A 16,759-nucleotide genomic window follows, 5' to 3' on the forward strand; every position below is an offset into this window, starting at 1 on the left:
AGTGCATTTGTTCAAAATACACAAGGCAGCTCTCCTCTCTCTTTTTAAAGTCCTGATAAGATCGAGCTACCATCCGCACTGGAGCTGATGTCAAGTACGCACAAATAGAGGCAGCCCAGTTCTGTTTAGGTTTTCTGGTAAGAAAATCCTATTGAATTCAGCGTGACTTACTTCAAAGTAAATGGGCATTTGCTTGTAGTTTTCAACAGCATGTTAACTTTACTGTCACCATCTATTTGCAGAGGTGCACCCATCTATAAGTCACGTATGTGAAGTCAAATGCTTTTCATGCATGAAAAGACCCTTTGGATTTTGTTTCGGGGGGGGGGGAATCAATAAAATTACTTTTAAGTCCTCTTTGGCACACATCCTTTTGATATGTAGCAGCAGGTAATGGCTTTATTTTTGAAGCCATTCTGATGAAATTCCCCAACTGCTTTTCAGTCCCCATGGTTTAGCCCTATAAATGGTAGTTCATCTGCCCCACCTCTCTATTTTATCTTCCCAACAACTCTGCGAAGTGGGAAGGATGCAACGAGCCTAAGATCACCCAGTGAGCTTCATGGCAAAGTGGAGTTTTTCCTGGTTTTTGGCTTCCAACATTTGCAACGTTTCTGGCCAAGAATCTTCTCCTGCAGAGTATCCAGAGTAGTTCTTTATATCCTAAAACTTTTGCTTGATGTCTTTGTTCAGCTCTGGGATTTTTGACTAGGTTTCAAGACATTTTTAGCTGCTGCTGACACAACTGAGACAAAATCAGTGCCTAGGCTCCCTTTTTTCCCTCTTCACACCTAGGTCGCTTTTCCTTTTGTGCCATGTCTTTTGTGAGCCTGAGGGGCACAAGGGCTGTCTTGTCATGGGTATTTGGGAGCCTTTTTCAGCTGAAGAGCACAACAAAAATGCCTTGTTGTCATAGCCATTTTGCCTTGTAACCACGAAGCTTTAATTAATGGGAAGGGGGAATCTTATGATGAGCGGCCACGACCCACCAAGATTTTAGGAGGAACTGTGGCATGAGAAATGCACACACTGCAGGACATGGGTGTAGTTCTCTTCTGCGATTTGGATAGATGGATGGATGGATGATTGAGATCCCCAAAGACAAGGTAGGTGATGGAGGGCTTTCAGTTACCTGTATCAACCCTTTGCAAATGATGTAGCTTGTTTTTATACTGCATGCACATGTATAAGAACATAAGAAGCTGCCTTATACTAAGTCAGAGCATCAGTCCATTGCTATCTCAGTAACGTCTTCATGGACCGCTATCTACTCTCCAGGGTTTTAGGCAGGAGTTTGTGCAGGAGACTGAACCTAGTACCTTCTGAAGGCAAAGCAAGTTTTCTACCCCTGAGCTGTGGACCTTCCCTGAAGGTGTAGGGACACAGGAAATCACCTTATTTTGATTCCATCTAGCTCAGTATTGTCCTTACAGACTGGAAGTAGCTCTCCAGGGTTTCAGCCAGAGCATCTCTCCCAGGCAACGTTTGCCAGAAATTGAACCCGGAGCCCATTGCATGTGCTGCCCTGGCAGAGCCCTATATAGATGACAGGGTACTTGAGAACATAAGAGGAGCCTGGTTGCTGGATCAGGCCAGTGGCCCAAATGGGAAGCCTGAAAGCAGGTCCTGAGTGCAACAGGGTCTCTTCCCCACTTGTGATTCCCAGCAACTGATATCCAGGGGTACACTGACATTGGAGGCAGGGCAATAGCCATTGTTTCTACTTGTTGACTGTCCTGTGTAGAATTGGGGGGGGGGGTGCACATTCTTAGATTCGTTGGCACAGGCTCAGTTCCCAAAATATTAATAGGCAAATAATCTCACCTGCAACAATGCCTCCTCAGTGTGATTTTGCTGAATTTCAACCCCGCTATGGCAACTTTTCCCTTTCCGCCCCAGCTAGAACTTTGTCTCAGGTGCTGTTGGCCTCTTGAAATCAATAGGGATCATTTTCTCTTCCAACCCTGTTGTGGAGCAACCATTATACCCCACCCCACCCCCAGGATTGCAAGTAGCTGCTCTCCCAGTTATTTAACCACTTTTTGATCAGGGCAAGAGGAGGAGGAATTGTCCTATCGTTCACCGTGGGGATGTATGTGTGTAGGGGCAAGAACTTTAAAAGCTTTGGGACTAGAAGCTTGTGTGTGTGTGCGTGCATGTGCATATTAATAATTTAGCCTTCTGGAAGTTAGGGCCTCTATAATAAATCTGTATTAGGAAAAATATGCAACATGTTCCTCTCTTTTAAAAGAATGCAAGGTAGAGATTTTTGAGTCATCTCAGACTAGAATCAGGCAGCTTTCCTGTTGATATTTTCAGCAGCGTGGAGAGTGTTGACATTTAGACCTCTTTCTCCCAATCTCTAGTTGTTGCCAAACCATTCAACGCAGCTGGGGCAGCTCTTAACAGGGGCATTGATCTTAACATAGGAGTAGGGCATGCATGGTGCAAGACAGGTAAATATCCCAATAAGTTTTACCCTCTAAGTGTGTTGAGTTGGTTTCTTCAAATGAAATTTCCAGATCCCAGTATTGGGAACATTGTCTTCTACACCTTTACAAACCATTTTCATAAGTGTGTGACAGCACAGTGGGATAGCTGCTGGTAAGAAAATGAGACTCTAATCTCAAGGTCGTGGGTTTGAGCCACGTTGGGTGAAAGATTTCTACATTGCAGGGGGTTGGACTAGATGACTCATGGTCCCTTCCATCTCCCATGATTCTTTGTGGTCTGGTGTTGCTAAATGCTTGAGCTGTGAATCAGGAAATCTCTTGTTAGAATTAACAAGGTGGTCTTGGGCAAGCCGTTAATCATCTCAGCTTCTCATCAGACCTACCACCCAGCATTGTCATAACAAATTGTGAAAGGTCACTCTGACGAGCTTTTGAAACCTTTTACGATTAAAAGACTTAATGATGGTGGTGAAAACCATCTAAAGGACATCAGCCCCAGCCTCACAGGCTCTCCATCCTTGGATTAAAGGGTCCTAGGAGCTGAAAGCACCACCCAAAAAAGAGGCTCCCTGTTGTGTCTCTGCATGAGTGTCTGATCTGACTTCTTTCCTGTAGCACCTTAAAGACCAACTAAGTTAGTTCTTGGTATAAGCTTTCGTGTGCATGCACACATCTGAAGAAGTGTGCATGCACACGAAAGCTTATACCAAGAACTAACTTAGTTGGTCTTTAAGGTGCTACAGGAAGGAATTTTTTTACTTCGACTATGGCAGACCAACACGGCTACCCATCTGTAACTGGAACCATGGAAGGCACCACATTGAGCCGCATGAAATGGAAGTCCATCAACCTCACCAAGAAACTTGCACAGGTATCTGAAGAAGTGTGCATGCACACGAAAGCTTATACCAAGAACTAACTTAGTTGGTCTTTAAGGTGATCTGACTTCTATTACTCTGTAGAACTACAGTAACGAGGGTTGTATCCTGAAGCTTCCATTGTCGTTGATGGACTTGTAGGCTATGCTCCACCCATACTGTGTTCAAACCATACATTTAAAGCATCATGTTACCACTTTAAACAGTCCTGGCTTCTCCCAAAGAATTCTGGGAGCTACCATTAGTTATGTGTGCTGAGAGTTGATAAGTGAGACCCCCTATTCCCCCACCACAGAGTGGCTTCACACTCAATCCCAGGGAGCTCTGGGAACTGTAACTCTGGGTGGGGAATTGCAATATATCCTAACACCTTTCAGCACCTATAACAAACTACAGCTCCCAGGATTCTTTTGGGGGAAGCCACTGCTGTTTAAAGTGGTGCCACACAGCTTTATTTTATTTTTTTTTGTATCATATTTATTAAAGTTTCCAGAAATATAGAAATACAAAGAAAAAGAAAAAGAAAAAAAAGATACTTGAAACCTTACTTTCATTACCTACTTTCTGGGACTCCCCCCCTCCCCCTCCCAATTGTATTCCCTTTTCATTAATTTGGTTCTACAAGCTCTCACTCCCAATTTGAAGCTTAATTTGTTTAACCCACTATCCAAATTGAATTGTACAAATCTTACCACCGTCCCACATCATTAACAAGAAAAGAAAAAAGATTTTCCCCAAGATCCACCCCAGTTCCTTCCACGAATTCCCTTTTTTAAACACGTCCAATCAAAATAAAATGACATACGTAAGTTATATAAAGAAATAGAAAATAAAAGATATAAAAAGATTCAAAAGATGATTACACAGCCTTTGGATTCCAAATCTCCCCCCCCCCCCTTCCCCGGTTTGAATTCCCCATGTCCATCAGTCTATATGTTATCAGCCTGTAGGTCTCAAGTCATGGCCAAATTTCTCCCCAATTCCATCTTGCCGGTTTTCTTTTAATTTATTAATTTTAATAACATTTAACTTCAAACGTCCAATCTAACAGAGGCCTTTAATTTCCTTGATCTTTACCACTCCTCCCATTGTTCTTTCCGTGTCGTAGTCAGTCCTTTGTTCTTCTTATTCCTCACTTTCTCAGGTTTCTTGTCCTGTGCAGCTGCTAAAACGTTCTAATTCAGAAATCTGGTATCTCTACAGAGGTTTGTTATTCAGGAACAAAAACTTACGTCCAGTCCCTTCCTTTCTTCAATAGAAAATTCTATTGTCTCCTTTAATGTAAATACCTCTGTAGACAAAATACTATTTCAGTTTTGCAGCTTTCCCAGAAGATAACAAGTCCTGTGCGAATCCCGGAGTATTTTTCCACTTACGACCGTTCTTGTAATGTCCCGAAACCCCTCTAGGGGGATTGTAATAACTTTGTATCCTCTAATCCAAAAGTCAAATTGTTGTTCCTTATTTTCCGACAGTTTATATCCATATTGCAGCAAATTGTAACAAAATTAACCAGCAAAGTCCGCATAACAAAGTCCTCTTTGTATTCTCCAGCTTTGACAGCTACTTTGACAGCTGTCAAAGTCTCCGTCTCTCTTCACCAGGCTCTGCGAATCGCCCCAGTTCCCGGGGGGGGTTGCATTTTCCTTCTCACCCTCCACTCTTCTCCTCCAGCATAGTTCTTATAATTTCCCATCGTGGAATTAATGATTTTTATCAAGAGTATACTTCCCTTTCGACCTTGGTTACCCAGTCCTTGTTTTGGAATGTTTACAATAGGGGGGGGGGATTGACTTCCTTTTTAGATCGCCCCCGCTCGTGCCTAATCCGAAAAAAAATTCCTTTTTTTTCTCCTTTTGAACCCGGTTTCCCAATTACTCACGGGTTGTTGTTAATAGTCCAAATTTCCAATGGAAGAAGTCAGCGCTCTCCGTCGAATGGCATGCGGCTGCGCTCGGCAGGGAAAGCAGAGGACTCAAAGCACCACGCCGCTCCCCGGCACCCGATCCGAAGCCTTTAAAAAGGCTCCTTCACGAGTCGGGAGGGCGCTAATGGTGCCAGCCGAGTCACCCATGTCCACGGGCTCCGTGCCCGTGGTTTTTAAGGGTCCCCGCGTCGCCGGCGCGGTAGGACCCAGCCCCTGCCGAGCAGACTCCCTCCGGAGCTCGGAGGGAGTCCGCCATTCGGCGATGGCGCCAACCCGGAAGTCGGTGCCACACAGCTTTAAATAGTATGCTGTGAGTGTGTCCCTACTCAAGAGTAGGCCCAATGAAGTCAATAGGCATAGCTGACTTCAGTTCATCAGTTTCATTGAACCTGCGCCGAGGATACCTTTGTTGGATTATGGCCCTAGTTCTTCAGAATACTGTCTCTGTGGGCTGATAATGCACTGAAATGGCAATAATTTCAACTGTGTGCTAAACTGCTCTGTGAAAATGGTTTTGCAGTGGGCTGAGCCTACCAAGTGAATTGCCCTTTCGGGTCTCTCGTCCGCAGGTACCTCTCTGGGGATGGTTTCTCTCCGTTTCCGTACGGCGTTGATCTTGGCTTTCCATCGCCTCCTTCTTCTCCCTCCATCTTCATCCCAACTCCTCCCAGCATGCTTCCACTGACCAGCCAGACACTGTTCCGCTCACCGCGCCGGACTTCCTCTTCCTCTCTCCCTGGAAGGCTGAACCGGGCCCTCTCCCTGGGCACTATCCCTTCTCTGGCCCGAACCGGTAAGATCATAAAAGAGGCGAGGCAATAGCCACAAGCCAAAGCATTTCTTTATTTGATTTCGCACTTGCACCCCACTTTTCCAGCGATGGAAGTCGAGCCCAAAGCTGCCCTCGTAGATCATTAACAACAGCTGCAAAAATTAGTAAAACATTGCAAAAAAAAAAAAAAAAAGCAGATCCAAGACAGATGCAAACCGGGAAGAAGGGGAAGGTTTTTCTTAGGCGCCAAGAGATGGCACTTGCCTAAGATTCAAGGGGAGGGGATTCCAGATGGCAGCAGCCTCCACACTAAAGGTCTGCTTCCTACTGTGTGCAGAATGGGACTCCTCATAAGGTGGTATCTGCAGGACTCCCTCGCCTGCAGAGTTCTGTCATCGGCTAGGCATTTACATTGGTGCCTCAGGTTACATACGCTTCAGGTTACAAATTCTGCTAACCCAGGAATAGTGCTTCAGGTTAAGAACTTTGCTTCAGGATGAGAACACAAATCGTGCTCTGGTGGCGTGGCGGCAGCAGGAGGCCCCATTAGCTAAAGTGGTGCTTCAGTTTAAGAACAGTTTCAGGTTAAGAACGGATCTCCAGAACAAATTAAGTACTTAACCCGAGGTATCACTGTAAAGGAGTGAAAGGATCTTTCGGGTATCCTTGTCCTGAGCTGTATAAGGGGTTTGTGCACCAGCACCTTGAACTTGCCCTGCTAGCTAAGTGATAACTTACTGCTCTGTCTAAGGCCAGTTAGGCCAAGTGATAACTGACTACTGAGGCCTTGTTGCCACAGGACTGATCCAGCTGCAGACGTGTGTCAGAAGACATCTGCTCGGTGCAAGACAGTACAGATGCACATCCATAAAGGGATGAGCACCTTCGACATGCTCTTTAGCTGTGGTTCCTGCGTTGCAAGGGGTTGGACCAAGATGATCCGCATGGTCCCTTCCAAATCTACCATTCTGTAATCCTGTGACATTTTCCTGGCAGCTTGGGACAAGCCTCAGGGCTGCGAGTCGGAGAAGGAAAACAGAAGGATCCTTTGAGCAAAAGGGATTTAGGAGAAAGATGGTAGGAGGGAGCTGGGGGTGGACCGAGGGAGAAATGCAAGAGGGATACGGAACGAGAGGCGCTCCCAACGCTTTTCGGAAACTGGTGGCTTGATGGGATTCCTTTTCGTGGCTGCTCTGTTTAACTTTATTCCTCCTGGCTTGACACAACATCTTCTCTCAATATGTATATATATTTAAAATGCTCAACCACCCTCTGCAGAAAGCCTCTCTGGAGAAAATTGATACTGTCATCTCATCCCTGTCTGGAAAGCCCCAACTTCATTGGGTGGGGTCTGCAGAACAACTATGTCATCTAAGTTGAACTTCCATTTTCAGGCGCAGTCTACCTCGGCACTAGGAACTGGGGAGACAAAGTGTCAGGTGCCTTCCTACTCTGATTTGGGGCTTTCTGGCCATGCGGGAGATGGGATCCTAGACTTAGATGGGCTTTTGAGCCAGCACTATCAGGACTCTTACTTTCCTTTAGTGGGAAGGGGCATAGGCCAGTGGGAACTGTACTGTTGAGAATGTATTAAGTTATGGTCTGGGTGTGTGGTTTGGGAGCTGCACAGTCAGGGGAAAAACAATGTTGTCCAGGGTTTTAAAGACTGCGGAGAGAATAATTGGGTGCACTCTCTCTACCTTGGATCAAATCTGTGCTTCCAGGTGCCATAAGAAAGCTGCAGAGATAGTGCAGGATAGTGCGCACCCCGGAAATTATCTCTTTCAGTTTCTGCCTTCTGGAAGAAGGTACAGGGTTATGAAAACTAGGACTAGCCGCCTGAGAAGCTGTTTCTATTCAAATGCGATTTTGGTTTTAAACGCAGTATAAGATAGTCTCTATGGGAGTATATTGTATTTAATTATGGGGTATCAGAGTTTTTAGGGGGCTAACCAGGCTGGGATAGCAGGCTTGTTGGTTTCTGAATGTCTAATGTAGATTTTCAATTTCGTTGTTCTGTATGGGACAATGACAATAAAGATTATCGTATCGTATCGAAGGGCATCTGCTTTGCATGCAAAAGGCTGCAGGTTCAATCCCTGGCATCTGCACTTGGGCCTGGAGAGAACCTTCCCTGAAATCCCAGAGAGCTGCTGCCCGTCAGTGTAGACAATATTGAGCAAGGTGGACCATGGAAGTAACTTGAATTATAAAGCAGCTTCCTTACTATTTTAGCAGAGGGTATAATTCTCACGACAGCCTTGGGCCTCCAGACCCTCAGAGATGCATTATTTGACACTTATCATTCATTTAGCATTCTCCTATGTCGTTGGTGATTGCTGTAGCTGCATGTAATTTCATTTCATTTTTATTTTTTTAGATTCTGGCTACCTCTTCAGCGGAAGCCGGCCACCATCCCAGACCTCTCACTCCAAAGAGTCTCCTACATCAGGTGAGAAGAGCCCAGACATTGTTCTGGGGTGCTTGAACTTGCCAGGAGGTTCCAGAAAGAGCAGAGATACCATTCTCTTTTTTGACCAAATCACACACACAAAAGAGAGAGAAACACCTTTGTGGTCCTAAATTGCACCAGTGTTTCCAAATTAGGCAGGTCGCAGTAGCTTGCTCACACCGGTGACCTGTCTGTCACCCTTCTGAACCCTGTCTGGTTCTCTCACCCACCTTGGATACAAAGTAATCCATGCAGGAGTCACCAAGGAACAGATCTGCACTGGTTCTAAACTGGTTTTGCAATCGCATCTTCAGATAACACACACAGAACAACATTCTGAGCAGCGTGGCTGGAGGGTGCCAAGACTTCTATTACTAACAGCACCATATCCACCCCATCCCAGAAAATCCTGGGAACCGCAGTTCCCCCTTGCAGGGTTAGCACTCTTAACAAACTACAGTTCCCAGGATTCTTTGGGGGAAGTCATGTGCTTTTAAGGTGCAATGTAGATGTGACCAGAATTACACTTTAATACGCTTTAAAGCAGCTTATCAAGTATTATTATCATTTATGATTAAATTTATTACCCATGTTTCACTAGCAAATCCTAGCGCAGGTTGCAACAATTTTAAAATTCAGAATTAAAAAATTATAGCAGCAGGGTCGCAGGCTGGGTTACAACAAAGAAGTTCCTTTTTGATCTGTTCTTTTTGTCTGTTGCTGATTCTAATTTATTATATATTACATTACCCTTGATACTGTTTTGTTGTAAGCTACACAGGGAATAATTATTAAAGGGCATCTATCTAGATTTACTACTACTACTACTAATAATAATATCATAAACAAAGGCTGCATACACATCATTACATTCAAAGCACACAGCTTCACCTAATGAAACCTGGGAACTGTGGTTTACTGCTTGCAGAGGTACAATTCCCAGCGCCGTTTAACAAACTGCAGTTCCCAGGGGTTCTTTCTTTTCAGGGGAAGGGAACCTGCTTCAGGTGTCCTTCCACAGTAGTGTATCGCTGCTTGCTTTTAACTTCTTTGCTCTCGAATTTGCTTTTCATTGCTTAATTCATGGTTTTCATCTTTTTAATGTAAACCACTTCAATATACCGTATTTTTTGCACCATAACACTCACTTTTTCCCTCCTAGAAAGTAAGGGGAAATGTCTGTGCGTGTTATGGAGCGAATGCCTACGGGTGGCGGGGGGGATCTGCTGCAGTCGTGAGCAGAGGATCCATGGTTCCCCTTCCTTCCCTCCTCCGTGGCTCGCTTTGAAACAGCAGCAAAGCGGGAGAAGAGCCACTGAGTGGGGAGGAGAGAGGGACAGAGAGCCTGCTTGCTTTAAAGGAGCAAAGCGGGAGAGGAGAGGAGCCGCTTGCACGAATGTAAGCGGCTCCTGTCCGGTTGGTTCCTTTAAAGCAAGCAGACTCTCTGTCCCTCTCTCCTCCCCACTCAGCTCGCTAAATAGCAGCAAAGTTTTTCAGCTCTCTAAGCCGGGGATGAGCGGGAGGAGGGAGAAAAGCAGAGCCTGCTTGCTTTAAAGGAGCAAAGTGGGAGAGGAGAGGCGCCTTCTCCCCTTATACCCCTCTTCTGCATTATTAGCAGCATCATTCTCCACACACCCCACGCGTGCTCCTTGTCCCTTGAGTGCTTTTCCTTCCCTCCCCACTTAAAACGTGGTTACAAAGCATGGATCCACATGGATCCTCAGGATTTTTGCACTGGGTCACCCCAAATTCACCATCAGATCACATAGCATGTCCATGGCTACATCTTGCACCAAAAAAATCACGCACCCACTGTTGCCTGGGGCCGCAGTGGTGCAAAAACGTGGTTACAAAGCACGGATCCACATGGATCCTCAGGATTTTTGCATTGGGCTACTCCAAACTCACTGTCAGATCACATGTCTGTGGCCGCAGCATGAACCACAAAAATCATACAACCACTGTGTCGTTTAGAATATTTTTTTTCTTGTTTTCCTCCTCTAAAAACTATGTGCGTGTTATGGCCGGTGTGTGTTATAGAGCGAAAAAATACGGTATATTTTTATGACTTCACTATATATAAACATATTTTTTAAAAAACCAGTTTGGCGCATACGCAGCCAAAATCCCCATTTCCTGATTTCTACATATACTGAAACGCTGTCCCTCCCTCCCTCTCTCTCTGTTTCCTACTCCCATTTCCCCTCTCAGAATATTTTTCCCTCCTCTCGGGGAGCTGCGTCTCCTCCCCTGTGCCTTCGCCGGCACCATCCGTGGCCGGCTCTGTGGCTTCCAGCTCTGGCTCCCTGCGTTACCGACGGCCCCTCATCAGCCCTGCCCGGCTCAACCTGAAGGGCCAGCGGCTGATGCTGTTCTCGGCCCACAGCGAGGCCCAGCAGCAGGAGGACCTGGCCCACTCAGAGAGCAACGTTTTCGCCACGGAGCTGCCCGCCTTCCCGAAAAGGAACCTAAGCGAGCGGGGACTGCATGGTACGTACCCGTCCGGGAGGTGGGACTTGAATCGTCTGTGCCAAGGTTGTGGTTTATCATAGTTGAGGCTCCAGTGGCTGTGCCTGGAAACCTGAGCAGTCTAATAATAATAATAATAATAATAATAATAATAATAATACTGTGGTACCTCGGGTTAAGTACTTAATTCGTTCAGGAGGTCTGTTCTTAACCTGAAACTGTTCTTAACCTGAAGCACCACTTTAGCTAATGGGGCCTTCCTGCCGCTGCGCCGCTGGAGCACGATTTCTGTTCTCAACCTGAAGCAAAGTTCTTAACCTGAAGCACTATTTCTGGGTTAGCGGAGTCTGTAACCTGAAGCGTATGTAACCTGAAGCGTATGTAACCTGAGGTACCACTGTAAATTTATTTATATCCCGCCCTCCCCAGCCGAAGCTGGGCTCAGAGCGGCTAACAACAGTAAAAATAACACAGTTTACATAAAATCATAACCATTTAATTGAAATACATTCTAAAATCAATTCATTCTAAAATCAATTCAGAGTCAAATTAATGGGAACCATTGAGCTAGAGTTCAGTAGTGGCTGCCGTGAGAGGATGGCAGTGCCAGATCAGGCAAAAGGCCCGCCTAGTCCAGCATCCTGTCCACACAGTGGCCAACCAAGTGCAGGCAGGGCCTGAGCACAACAGCGCCCTAGTGCCTTGGGTAAAGCTGGCATAGAGTAAAACTCCCTGGAGCTATTTGCAAAGTGCCGCTGGTTCCAGCCAACTCTGTTCGTTTTTCAGCAGAGCAAGAGCCTGCTGGATCAGGCCACGGGGGGTCCCATCTAAGTCCAGCATCCTGTGCTCACAGCGGCCACCCAGATCCCACAAGCAGGCACTGAGCACAAGGGGTTTCCAGCCACTGGCATTCAGAAATGCTCATGCCTCAGCCCATGGGCAGCTTTAAAAGAGGATTAGACAAATGCCTGGAGGAAAAGGCTATCGGGGTGGCTGTGCTCTGCCCAAGGACGTACGAAGGGGGGGTGTAGGGGTGCAGTCTGCCCCAGGTGTCACCCTGATGTGAGGTGACAAAATGGCGGGCGGCACTCGCCACCGTGGGGCCTGCAACGCACATGAGCCACACGTCTCAGTGCTCACAAGCTCCATTCCGTCTGCCCACTGCCTCCCCCCCCCCAGCTGTAGGGTGGCTGAGGCCCCACTGCACCCCTGTCCCTATGGGCACTGTGGCGTGCCCCATGCCGTCCATCTTGGCACTGCGTGCCCTACCCCTATGGGTGGTTTGCTCCTCCCCTCCCCTGGGCACATCGCCTCAGGTGCCCAAGAGTGAAGTTACAGAGAAACCAGGCAGAGGGCCTTCTCGGTAGTGGTGCCCACCTTGTGGAATGCCCTCCTATCAGACATCAAGGGAATAAACAACTATATTTTAGAAGACATCTGAAGGCAGCCCTGTTTAGGGAAGTTTTTAATGTTTGATGTTTTATTGTTTTAAAAATATTTTTATTGTGTTTTTAATATTCTGTTAGGAGCTGCCCAGTGTAGCTGGGGCAACAAGATGGGATACTATTACTACTACTACTACTACTACTACTACTACTACTTATTTATTTATTTATTTATTTATTTATTTAGAGCATAGCCGTCACAACTAGTAGCCCTTGATTGCCATCTCCTCCATGAATTTTCCTAATCTTCTTTTTAAAGCCATCTAGTTTGGTGACCATCTCTACCTCCTGTGGGAGTGAGTTCCATTGTCTAACCATGTGCCATGTAAAGAAGTCCATTCTGTTTATCTGCCCTGAATCTTCCAGCTTCATTTGACGCCTTTTGACTTCTAGTGTTCTGCGAGAGGGAGGAAAGCCAAAGGCCACACAGTGACCAGAAGAAGCATTTTCTGTAAACAGTTATCTCTCTGCCTTGTCCTCCTTTTTTAAGATATGAGAGCCATAACGGAAGCCGGGAGCATCTGCAGCGACGGCACTGTCAAGAAAGGGGAGAACTCATCGCACTCGTCGAGCTGCGTGGTAGACACCACGACGAAAGGGGAGGAACTAACAGGCTGGAGGGGTGAGTGTTGCACAGGGTTTACATTGTGGGTTCTTTTGCTTAAAACATGGTTTGCCATGGCAAGAAAGTGTCTAATAAATATAATTAATAATAATTAAAATATGAAAGCAATGGAAAAACATTACCTAGATAATAGATAAAAACAAAAACAGACATGCAAAAAAACCCCAGCATAAAAAAGAAACAAATATTTTATTTAAAAAAAATAAACTACATTAAAACATCCCTTCCCCTCCCCCCCAAAAAATTTTTTTTTAAAGCCATTGTTAAAAGTCAAAGACCTGGTTAGAAAGGAACCTTTTTGCTTGGCACCTGATTAATGTAACAATGGCGCCAGACGAGCCTCCCTGGGGAAAACATTCCACAAGCAGGGTGTCACCACCAAAAAGTCCCTGCTCTTTTGTTGCCACCCTCCTGTGGAGGGGGGGCACCTGGAAGAAGAGCCTGTCACAGATAATTATGAGCAGACTGGTTGGTTCACGCTGCTAATCCTCTTCCTTCTCCTGTCTCCTTTCTTTTTCCAATCAGGCCGTTTTGGCAACTCGGCGCTCCGAGGTCTCCTTGCCGTGAGCCTGACTGTCAACGCCATCTTCACGTCAGCCTACCTCTACCAAAACCTGCGCTGAGCCACGTTGCTGGGGACTGATGGCCAAACCACCACTGCCACTTCCTCTTTGTCCTCTCCCAAAGTCTCGCCACACTCCTTCCAGAGAGAGAGAAGGGGGGGTGGCGATTCTAGAACGAGGAGGACCCAACCACTGTGCAGCCCTTCCGTCGTCATATCTGCCTCTTGGCCAGCTGCAAACTGCTGACTGCAAGAGAACACACATACCCCAAATCCATCACCACTGACCTCGCCTAGAACTAGAACACTTTCTCTTTTTAGGGAACTTTTGTGACCCATTCTGGGCGATGGTGGGGCTGTTTCAACCAGTGTTGGGCTTCCTCAATTACTTTGCACCTTTTTTTGAACCGGTTTATCGGGATGAGCTCGAAGATGCCGGCCAAGGGACTTTCTTCCTCCCCTTGTTTAATGATGAAACGTTAGCGTCGCTGAGGTCTTGTTTGCAAAAGGACCGGGAAACATGCCGTTTTGGTCTCCGGTAGTTCCATGCCCTTTCGTTGCTTCATTGGCCTCGTTATCCCTAACAATACTTTCTCTCCGTTTTCCCCTCTCCCTAGTGAGAGAAGGAGAGGGAGGACCAGCACATTAACTCAGTTGCTCTGTGGCATTCTTTTTCACCCTGGTTCCTTAACCACTTGCCACTCGGCTCCAGTTCGTTTATTGGTGCTGCCATCGTATCTGTTTGTACTTGTTTGCAATGTTTTGCGGATTGGTGGATTGTGGGGGTTTTGTTTTTTTAAAGTCAGTATCCAGTATCGTAACTCCATTTTTGCCTCACGTACAGGCACCACTTCTACTGTAACAAGACGTTCTGATGTCACTGATACACACTCCGGCTCTCGACGGCCAGGGTGTTCGCTGGGTGTTTCTGAGTTGGATTTTTGAGAAATTTGCTCTCAACCTGGTGTACAAGAAATGCCAGAATTGGGGGGCAAGGGGGTGTAGAAACAGGCCACTGTTTGCAGCTTCAGAGGTCTGTCTCCCGCTGCATCTGTGACGTGTGGATATCTTCGTTCAAAACTTCTATATATAGCCAAAAGCTGAAGTAGGTCAGGTTAAGGAATTCTGCCTTGTGCTGCAAAACTCAAAAATGAAATTGGTGCTTGCTGTATCACTTGGACTGTGTTTGGATTGCACACATACAATCCAACCCGTTAGGTGGAACGGGTTACGTGACTGTACCTCTGACCAACAAATAAGTAAATCCCTGTACTTAAAAAGCTAGCAAGTTGGGGAAGTTTGAACTGACACTCTAGTTATCTGTGTGCAGGGATTTTATTTTATTTTAATTTTATATATATATATATATCAATCAGGTATTATGTTGCCACCTGCTGTCTGGTGGTAGAGTCTAGACACATGTCAACCACCTCCTGCTCGTCATCTGTTTTAGAGAACCAGATCACAGGTGCTAGGTCCAAAAAATTACCCCTCTCCTAAAAGTAATTCCAAAACGTCTCGCTTCACAGGCTTCCAGTCCTACATTCTACATGCTGTATTTTTTGGTGGGCATCCAAGCACCGCCAGTTAACATGGGCAGAAACTCAAATTTTAATTCCTCCCAAGAAATTGCTCCTCTTTCCTTGGGGTATTTCCAAAAGTTAAATGCTGCCGCCGCCGCCCAGGAAAATGTGCCCATTGCCAAATAGCTCAGCTTTTTTTGTTGCACTTACAGAAAATATTTCAGGCTTGAGGTGTGTAATTCCGTGCCGCGACGTGACTGCTCACCAGCAGTGAAATTAAGCCTGTGATTTTACACCCTACCTGGTGGGGAGGTTTGTTTGTAAGCAGGCTGTATTTCTTTGTAGTCCTCTATTCCAGCAACATCTGAAGGGAAGGCCACAGGTTACCCACCACATTGTAAATATCTTTCCACCTTTCAAACCACCTTTGGCTCTCTGTGGGGCAGGTGGGGAGAGATCACTCTGCTCTCTCTGCCTAAGAAGGGAGGAGGGAGACAGAATCCTTTGCATATGGTGCTAAAACACACTCGGTCGCAATCACTCTGGTGCAAATTCTTCAAATCACAGCGCACCCAAGTAAAATGGGTTAAAGGTGTCTTGAAAGCACCACGTCCGTGTCTTAATTCCTTTCCGCCTTAATGCAATTGATGTGTTTCTTTGTCTTGCTATTGTCCTTTCCCCTCACACGAGGTGTGTGGGGAAACCGCTTGATGATGCCAATTTTTATTTATTTATGTATATATATTGCCCTGTCAGTTGGAAGCAAAAAAACAACAACCCACCATTTCACTCTCTTCTTGAACTTGAACGCAGCATAGCCAACTGCGTTTAAATAACTATCAATTCTCAACTAAGAACCTGGGTTTAAGTGGCCAATTCCTTTATGGGAGCAAAGGGTGGGGAATGCCAATTGTTTGCCCATCAGCCTTCCGTGTCCAAGAAAACATTTAAAAACACACATGTACACTGTTCGCAACAGAGAGAGGGGGGATTGGCTGCTGACACTCTTTTTCTGATGGGGTCACAGGCACGTGGTGATTGTTCTGTACATATAGAATGCATCCTTTGAGCAGCTTGTCCAGAAGCCTCATGAGGACTAGTTCCCTGACGAATGTAAAAACAACTGCCTTCAGGAGTTAACTCTTACTATCGAAATACACTGTGTTCCTGAGAGGCTTGAATTTTGGGGGTTGGGTGGGGATTTGGTGGGTGGGAGTCTTAAGAGAAGAAAAATGGCAGAGTCCTGGTTTTGATGTTCCTCCACTGGGAAAAGTTGTACATTTTGTACTTAATATGACTGTGGGGTGGGGTTAACTTTGTACAGTTTGGTTAGAAATTTGTGTCTTTAGTTTGGATGCAAGGGGTTTTGTTCTTTTCCCTCTTCTTGCCCCCTACCCCTGCCATTCCTCCAGGGAGTTTATGTTCTGTGTTTGAGAGATTATTTTTCATTATAAAAGTGGAGAATAAAAATGAAATTGAATCTTGAGCATCTTGTCCCATCACTTTCCTAAATGGGGAGGGGAAATTGCAAAAGCTGTGTGGCTTTTACGTTCAATTTCAAACCGACTCACCCCTCTGATCGTTTTGCAAACAGCATAGGTCAAGACAAGGCTTTCTGTTCCTTTCGTAACTTAGACAGGTAGGCCAGGGAGG

The 16,759-nt window shown here is 45.9% G+C and overlaps 1 protein-coding gene across 1 annotated transcript in view; it reads left to right on the forward strand.

Moving 5' to 3' along the window:
* TMEM201 (transmembrane protein 201) overlaps positions 1 to 16,592 on the forward strand; it is a 50,199-nt gene extending 33,607 nt beyond the window's left edge. The window contains exons 7-11 of the mRNA XM_081016070.1: positions 5,828 to 6,051; positions 8,411 to 8,482; positions 10,694 to 10,972; positions 12,887 to 13,018; positions 13,547 to 16,592. Coding sequence (XP_080872196.1) covers positions 5,828 to 6,051; positions 8,411 to 8,482; positions 10,694 to 10,972; positions 12,887 to 13,018; positions 13,547 to 13,644 — 805 coding nt within the window. The 3' untranslated portion in view covers positions 13,645 to 16,592. The remainder of the gene's footprint in view (positions 1 to 5,827; positions 6,052 to 8,410; positions 8,483 to 10,693; positions 10,973 to 12,886; positions 13,019 to 13,546) is intronic.
* The last annotated feature ends 167 nt before the right edge of the window (positions 16,593 to 16,759 follow it).

The sequence above is a fragment of the Podarcis pityusensis genome, assembly GCF_964106645.2.
Source record: "Podarcis pityusensis genome assembly, chromosome: 8".
Classification (NCBI taxonomy): Eukaryota; Metazoa; Chordata; class Lepidosauria; order Squamata; family Lacertidae; genus Podarcis; species Podarcis pityusensis.